This window comes from Nicotiana sylvestris, chromosome 5 (assembly GCF_000393655.2).
Source record: "Nicotiana sylvestris chromosome 5, ASM39365v2, whole genome shotgun sequence".
NCBI classification, from domain to species: domain Eukaryota; kingdom Viridiplantae; phylum Streptophyta; class Magnoliopsida; order Solanales; family Solanaceae; genus Nicotiana; species Nicotiana sylvestris.
The window spans coordinates 149,955,315-149,964,315 of record NC_091061.1 but is presented as its reverse complement, the minus strand read 5'-3'; the positions used below and the strand labels follow the sequence as shown (position 1 = coordinate 149,964,315).

Genomic DNA, 9,001 nt, shown 5'->3' with positions numbered 1-9,001 from the left:
AAAAGAAGTATATGAATAAATATTAGTATTTTTAGAGAATAATAGAAAAGAAATAAAGTTAAACCAATAATTGAATATAAGCCTTTAATGCATTTTCTGTCAAATTCTAACTATTATATAAATAATTACGCAAAAAAAAATAATACAAGTACACATATAACTAATACAACTACAACAAATTTATTTACATGTATAAATTGTTTGCATTTTCCTACACATTGTATGAAAAATAATTGATCCGTGTAAGAAAAGAACATACTCATAAAAAAAATTGAGAGTGAAGTAACAAAAGTTGTTCCAGGGTGCTTGTAAACCTTTTCTTAAAGAGAATTAAAGCAACGTAAAGGAAAGTTAAAATTGTTAAAAGATCAGTGAGACTAGAATACTAATTAATATGATATTACTCCTTATTTGTGAAATTTATAAAATTTCGAAAATAAAAATATTCTTAAGAACTACATAAGAAGAATTATAAAGTGCAATAAAAATTACGAGATGTTTATTCATTACATACTACGAGTAGGAAAGCATAAATTAAATTGCTCAATCATCTCTAACCACAGATCCATCACCGATCAAGTGGTTTATTTTTTTCATCAGGGTGCTCAAAAAAATCTGCCACATCCAAGTGGGTGATGTCAAATTCATTGTCATAGACAAGATTGGCTTCAGCGCCTTTATTTTTCAGAGATGCTTGATAAAGCTCAACCAAATGTTTTGGTATGCGACAAATATTTGCCCAATGCCCTTTTCCACCGCAACGATAGCATTTAGTTTCTGAACCCTCTGCATTTCGCTTCTCTTCTTTACCTTTCCATTTTTGGAAGTTATTTTTCGGTGGAGGATGATTAACACCATGAAAATTTCTTCCTTGGACATGGCCACGACCACGACCGCGACCACGACCACGAATATGGCCACGACCTTTTCCACGATTAACATAATGGGAATATACCTCATCCTCTTTAGGCAATGGTGTAGACCCAGTGGGTCGATTTTCATGATTTCTCATAAGCAATTCATTATTTCGTTCAGCCACAAGTAGAAGAGAAATCAACTGAGAGTACTTTGTGAAGCCTTTCTCTCGGTACTGCTGTTGTAAGACCATATTGGAAGCATGAAACGTTGTAAAAGTTTTTTCAAGCATATCATAGTCACTGATATTATCTCCACAGAGTTTCAATTTGGAAGTATTTCTAAACATAGCAGAATTATATTCAGAAACAGACTTAAAGTCTTGGAGCCTAAGATGAGCCCAATCATATCGTGCTTGTGGAAGAGTGACCAACTTTAAGTTGTCATATCTTTCCTTTAAACCATTCCACAAAACAAATGGATCTTTCACTGTGAGATATTCAATTTTCAACCCTTCATCAAGGTGATGGCGCAAGAAAATCAAGGCCTTAGCACAGACTTGTGTAGATGCTTTATCTTTATCTTTAATGGCGTCTCCAAGACCCATTGCATCTAAATGGATTTCAGCATCCAATACCCATGTCATATATTTCTTGCCCGAAATTTCAAGGGCAACGAACTTTCTTTTCATAATTTCAGACATTTTAAAAAAATACAAATTTGAGAAAAATTATGCCTTAATTTTCTCAAAGATCTTCTTGAGATGGTAGAGCCTCGTGCTGATAACATGTTATAAAATATAACCCAAAATAACAATATAGAACAAGCAAAACAAACTAAGAGATATAGATAGAAAGAGAGGAAGAGAGATTCTTATTTCTTCTTCAATTGTGTGTATTTTCCTATCTATTACAAGGCCTTTATATAGGCATAAAAAGTGAAGAAAATATGTCATGGAATATGTCATTGAACATACAAAATATGTCATTGAATATGTCATTAAGCATTTGAGATGAAGATCATGGAAGAAGAGTAGACATCCACCATAATGTGATATTTATCATAACAAGATCTGAATAATTACTCAAAGTCCTATTAAAAGGAAGAATAATACCAAAGCTCATTTGATTTAATGAATTTTTTAATACAACGTTTAGGGTCCACTCTTAATCGTCATTCGTCGTAAGGAAGCAACAAACCGGATTAATTACATGAAAACTCCTCACATGGTTGCTAAGACTTTTTCCTTTTGATATTTGTTGCTAGAGTTGTTGCAGAATTTATTCTGGAGGTTAAGGGAGTTGATTCGAATTAGGAATAATTTAATGTAGAACAAATCTTTTAATTTGACATTATCTAAAATTTTTAGTACACTTTTTTGTCAGTACTTTGTTCATGGGATACAATATTAAAAGGCATTTTTCTTTACATACATTAATTCTATGTTTGTTAGCATATAAAGGGTGACATTTATGAATCAATAAATTCTGCAAAAATCTAGCAACAAATATCAAGGGAAAAAGATCTTAGCAACAATGATTAGTAAGTACTGTTACGCATCACCTTCTTGAGATTCCTTAGAAGGGCGACGTAAGGCTAAGCAATAGATGTCTGTGCAATTACTATTCGCCAACTGGGGTCCCCTCCGTACGCTAGACGAGATTGTCAGTGTCGTACGGAAAAACTAATGTCAAGAGCAATTGAGAGAATAAAAAAGAGAATTAAGAATGAAAGAAGCTTAATTGCATTAACGAAAGCTATTACAGAAAAGCAACACGGTGTCGAGGGGGAGAGACACCAGTATAGAGAATTGCTTGTTTGCTTGAAAGTATGATTGCTTGATCCCCTCTAATAATGCTTAAGAAAAATAAACCAAAGTTATAGGACTTGACCTAACTAAGCTAGAGAGGCATGATGGAAATACATGAAATAAAACTACTCTATATTTACAATGAAAAGGACTTAGATTCCTACAAGGTAGAAGCAGGTCCTTTGGCAGCAACCTTGTCTTTAGCATCAAAGTCTGCGCATGCAACACTGTCTGCACGCGCGACACTGTTGGTATTTGCCTGCGGCTGGGCGCTGGCGAGGGCTATCGGTGGGGCGACATATGCACATGTGCACTTATCACTTGGTGCGGCCAAGACAATGGGCCGTCCATGGCGCTAGGCATTGGGAGGCTTGCCAGGACGCCATGAGGCACGTCCAAGGGGTCATGGAGCATGGCTGGAAAGCCACCTATGACATTCTCCCCCACCTGAGTTGGCGACATCCTCGACGCCTTACTGGAAAGATAACCATCGATCATGATCTTGTAGGCTTTGAGGTTTGTTCCCCTCTCCCAAGTATTCTTCTCTGCATCACAGCCCTGCCATTTCACCAAGAACTCTTAGTGATCTTTCCTTGAAGCTGCACCACTCGATCATCGAAAACAACTTATACACGCCTTTTCCCCGCAGAATTAGGACCTCGAATACTGGGTATTGTGAGTTGGCTACGTGAACGATCCTCCACTGTCTTCCCGAAAAGGTTTTAGAAGGCTGACATGGAAGACTAGATGAATTTTCCACCAGGCTAGGGTATCCACCCATTATGTAACTTTTCCAATGCGTTTCTCAATGGACAAGGATCCAATGTATTTTTGCAATAGGCGAGAGTCATGACCTCTGCAAACAAGTATCACTTTGGGATTTTTACCATCACCTTGTATCCAATTTGGTATTCAACAAAGCAACGATTTTGATTAGCATGCTTCTTCATCCACTTTTGGGCTTTGACAAGATAGTTGCACACTATCTCAAAATTTCGCTTTCATTCCTTCGAGAAGCTAGCAACTCGAGGAGATTTTGACATGTTTCGGGCACTCACAGTGTGTGGGAGTAGCGGTTGTTGTCTGATAATAATTTTAAAAGCGCTTTTATTTGTACTAGAGCTCTTTTGTGAATTGAAACACAATTGATCATTATCCAGAAGCTTCACCTAATTCTTCTGCGATCCGGTAACAAAATGGCGGAGATATTCCTCTTGCATGCCAGTGAATTGCTCCGTCTGGCCATCAGATTGTGGATGAAAACTTGAACTATCGCTCAATTTGGACCCGAAACACTTAAAGAGCTGAGTCTAAAAGTTGCTAGTGAAGTGAGAGTCGCGGTCACTAACGATGTCTTTAGGCAGACCCTAATATTTGATAACATGAGAGAAGAAGAGTTGAGTTGTATCTTTTGCTGACATATATTGTGGGACTGCTGTAAGTGTAGCATACTTGGAAAACCAATCCACCACAACCAATAAAGTTGTAAGATCTCTGACCTTGGGCAATTCAGTAATAAAATCTAGTGAAAAGCTTTCCCATTTCAAGGTCTCTTTGGAACATGCAGTGGCTCCAAAAGTCCCGCTTGTGTCAAGCGGTCTAATGTGCCTTTCTGGCATACTAGGCAAGTCTTCACATACTGAGCAACATCATCAGCCATTTGAGGTCAATAATAAGCACGGCGTAATAACGCTATGGTACATTATTCACCTGGGTGGCTAGCCCACAAAGAGTCATGGCATTCCATCAGAAGAGTCCTTTGCAAATCTCTTCCTTTAGGAACATAAAGTCGGTTCCCTTTTACCTTCAGGAACCCATCTTCCATATAGAATTGGCGAGTCTTGCCTTGTCGTACCAAATTGACCAAATACTATGCAGCAGGATCGTTTGGGAGTAGATCTTGTATATGGTCTCTTATAGTGGTGGACACTTCGCTCCACCTTAGGGTATCGATTAGGCACACCGATGCTAAGTCAGCCCTTCGATTGAGCACATCAACAACTTGGTTAGTCTTCCCACTTCGGTACTCCAGGTTGAAGTGAAATTCAGCTAGGAGTTCTTGCCACCTGGCCTGGCGGCCATTCAGCTTTAGCTGGGTCATGAAATGGCTAACATATGTGTTGTCCGTCTTGACCATGAAAGGGGTTCCCAGTAGATAGTGTCTCCAAAGGCATAAGCAATGGACCCCAACCAATAATTCTTTTTCGTGGGCGGCATGGCATCGTTCTTCATCCTTTAACTTCCGGCTCTCGTATGAAACTGGATGCCCCTCTTGTAGCACGACTCAGCCTAGAGCATAGTCAGAGGCATTCTTTTGTACTTTGAATGGCTTGGCCAAATTAGGATGGGCCAAGATGGGGCTACTAGACATAGCCGCTTTCAATGCATTGAAGGCCTCCGCCTGTATGGGACTTCGATTCTAAAGCATGACTTTATTTAGGAGTTCTGTCAATGGCACTGTAATGAGTAAATAATTCTTCACAAATCACCGATAAAAGTTGCATAGGCCAAGGAACACCCTTAAGGCGTTGATATCCTTAGGTGGCGACCAATCTGTGACACCCTGAATCTTCCGTTGGCCCATCTTTATCCGCCCTTCCTCGATGACATGTCGGAGGAAGTCGATATGCTTTTGGCCTAATGAGCACTTGGATAGCTTCACATATAATTTATGCTCCCACAGTCGGGCTAGGACCTTCCGCAGGTGCTTCAAGTATTCCCCAATATTTTGCTATATACCACAATGTCATCGAAATAGACCACTTCAAATTCATCAATGTAATATCAGAAGACTTGGTTCATCAAGGTGCAAAATGTGGCTGGAGCATTAGTTAAGCCGAATGGCATGGCCAGAAAGTCGTACGACCCATGTCTTATTACACAGGTCGCCTTGTGTTCATCTTCCTCAGTAATTCGGACTTGCCAGTAACCTATCTTCATGTCTATTTTGGTGAACACTGTAACACCGCCCAATCTATCGAACAAGTCTACCATTAGCGGGATATGGTACTTGTTCTTCACCGTGATTGGTTTAGTGCCCGATAATCCACACAGAGTCATAGGGTGCCACCCTATTTCTTTTGGAATAGCACTGGGACACATAAGGAGACTTGGAGGGCACAATAATCCGCATTTCTAGTATTTTCGTCAAGTGTCTCTAAAGCTCAGTGAGTTCGGGTTGTGACATTTTGTAAGGCGCCCGAGCACGTGGCTTCGCACCCGGCACCAACGCAATCTCATGGTCCACAGTGCACCTAGGTGGGAGTATCCTTGGCATGTCTTGTGGCATGATATCTTCAAACTCCTTTAGCAGCTCTTCCACGGGTGCAAGGATGGGACCCGGAGAGTGTTCTATATCTTCAATACAAAGGGTAGCTAGGAATGAGGTTCATGTCTTTTGACTCCCTTCTTCAACTGCAAAACCAAGATGTTCTCAGCGTCTATCTTGATGGTTGTGCATGGGATAATACAAGTCTTGGCCCTATTTGCTCCTATCATCAGTAGCATGTCGCATAAGGTACATGAATGGTGTTGTTTTGCCTTATGAATTCCAACCCAACTATCAGCTCGAAGCCATCTATGATCTCCACTCGCAAGTTGAATTTTCCTTCATAAGGACCAAGCTTCACTGGCACTCCTTTGGCTATTCCACCCATTGGCTGAGGCGGTAACTTGATAGCCTTGACATAACTTCTTCCCTTTCCCACAATTAGACCAAGGCACTCTACTTTAGTTGAGGCTAAGTAGTTGTAAGTAACGCTAGTGTATATCATTGCTCGGATGGGCTGGCCATTAACTTTCATATCAATGAACATCAAGGTCTTCTCTTGGTTCATAGGAGGCCCCTCATCCGCCTTCTTTATACCTTTTTTGGTGGTTGGACATGGGTCCTTCTTGTTACGCATACTAGCATTGGTTCCTGCTAAGGCCAGAGAAATAGAACAAACAAGTGCATTGAAGGTACCTATTGGTTATGTCTGGTCAACATCATCTGAGTTGTCATCCGTCCCATTATCAAAAATTTGATGGGCGTTCATCTGTGCCTATAGACATTCATTGTTCCAATATGGCCCGCTGCAATGATGGCATCTTGAAGAGGGTTTCCTCCCCCTATCATTGTTATGAGATGCAACACTATTTCTACCTGAGTAAGGAGTCTTAGATTTGGTTGCACTCTGATCTCCTCCACTCCTGCTAGGGCCACCATTGCTAGGCTGGCCCCCTATGCATCCTCCACAGATAGGCGGTTGAGGCCTATCCATTCGAGCTTCAACTTGATAGTCCCCAAGGCATTCTGCTGCTTGGATCGCATTGGGTAAAGTGTTTACCCTTTGGTCTAGCGGAGTGATCGAGGCCAACCCTACACTACTACAAGTAGCAAGAGTGGTCGAAGCAGCTTTTACCTGAGAAGGTCGGGATTGATTTCCACAGGGAGCTAGATATTGGAGTTGAGTTTCTATCTAAATTGCAGTTGCATAATTGTTCCTAATTGCACTTATATTCATAGTTGGTTTTGATATTACTTCTAATTTTATACTACTAAGATGCTAAATTAGGCTAAGTGAAACTAAGAATAAACTATTGAAGGTTGTCTAAATAGGTAAAAGGCACTAGGGAAGTGACTTTCTCCTAGGTAGCTAATTGACAGATTCTCGAGTCTAAGGCTAGATTGTCATATTTGGGGATTACGATATAACCATTGCACGATTCTACTCATTCTATACTCTTGGTAATTCGAGTGATTTTGCCCTAATTGACTTTCTCAAGACCAATTGGTATGATAATTTGTGCAAGCTATTGAGGTTCAAGTCAGGTATTACTATCTCTAGGTTTAACCCTTTAATTGGGGCTATCAATCTCTTGAATATGCTCCAATTCCTTGTTGGACCAATTTCATAGACTTAGGCTCTCTTTCTTAGGAAGAGCCAAAGTCAACTAGGCATAAACTAGTGTTTGCAACCATTAATTCAACATTAAAACCCTATATTTGTCCAAATATCAAACACTTATAGACAATCAAGTCTTAAAACACAAGACCCATCAATTACCCACACTAGGGTTGAGCCACAACCCTAGCTAATGGGTCTAGCTACTCATGATTATAGAAGAAAATAAAGAAATAGATGAAGAAAAACCCATAATATTTAATTACTAGATAAAACTGGAAGATTCAATGATGAAACTAAGCTAAAATTACTCAAAATAGAAAAGAAGTATTGTTCACGAGCGCAACTCCTCGTCAAAATACAACTCATAACCTAAAAACGGGAAAATAAACTATTTATACTAGGCCAAAAATTCTGGACAAAAATACCCCGGCAGGGCTAGTGTGGACCGCACAAAATCGAGTGCGGCCACACTGAGGCTCTTGGCTGAAATAATCTGATCTCTGAAATTGGCCACCGCGGGCCGCACAAAATGCACTGCGGCCGTGGTGGCTTCTATTGCGGTCCGCACTAGACATATTCCTCCAACTTGGCAACTCTATGATCTTGGGCTTTGCGGACCGCACAAAATCGAGTGTGGCTGCAATGAAGTCAATGCGGTCAGCACAAAATACTTTGCATCCGCATTGCTTGGCTGCCTGAAATACACACTCTCTGAACCTCCTCTTTGCGGACTGCACAGAATGGTGTGCGGCCGCACTAGTCCTGTTATACTGAGCTTGACCTTGTTCTTAGTAATTGTGCATGTTTCACTCCTTTTTGAGCTGGTTTTGATAAATTGTCACCTTGTTGACCAAACCCTGCTATCAAGTACAACAGGTGAGCCTTTGGGACTATTTTGTACACATTTCTAATCAAAACTTAAGAACGAAGGAGTGTAAAATGCATCATAATCCCTAGTTATCAACTCCCCCAAACTTAAGTTTTTGCTTGTCCTCAAGCAAACAAAATAAGACCCACCCCTTAAGAGTCAATCCAAGAAAATTCAGCTGACCTAAAGTGACCTCATCTAGCATCAATTGGGACTAACAATTGCCCTCAATTCAAATGAATCATTAACAACATTCACTCTTTTAAACACCATGGATTCAGTGCGACGCAAGAGTATCAAGAGTTGACTCAACACATAAAAGAAATTCTTTCTATTACTTTGGCCATTGTGGAACCCAAATTCACACATCCTCGACTCTCCCTAAGCAAACTCACCTTTAGCATAGTAGCACTCAGAACGAGGTTAATAGAAATACACTCATCTCTCTCAAGGAAAAATCACAAGTCTGGCTCTAAGTACCATATGTTTGCCCCTTATGTGAGTCACCACTAATGTAAGCTTCATTCTACTCAAGATCATATACGGCTTTTGTGGAGACATAGTGAAGGCTTTTGTTTT

At 40.2% G+C, this 9,001-nt stretch overlaps 1 protein-coding gene across 1 annotated transcript; it reads right to left on the bottom strand.

The window, feature by feature from the left end:
* Positions 1-568: 568 nt before the first annotated feature.
* Positions 569-1,558, bottom strand: LOC138869487 (uncharacterized). Its single transcript, XM_070147107.1, has one exon. The coding sequence runs from the start codon at positions 1,556-1,558 to the stop codon at positions 569-571; it is 990 nt and encodes a 329-aa protein (XP_070003208.1).
* Between the last annotated feature and the right edge of the window lie 7,443 nt (positions 1,559-9,001).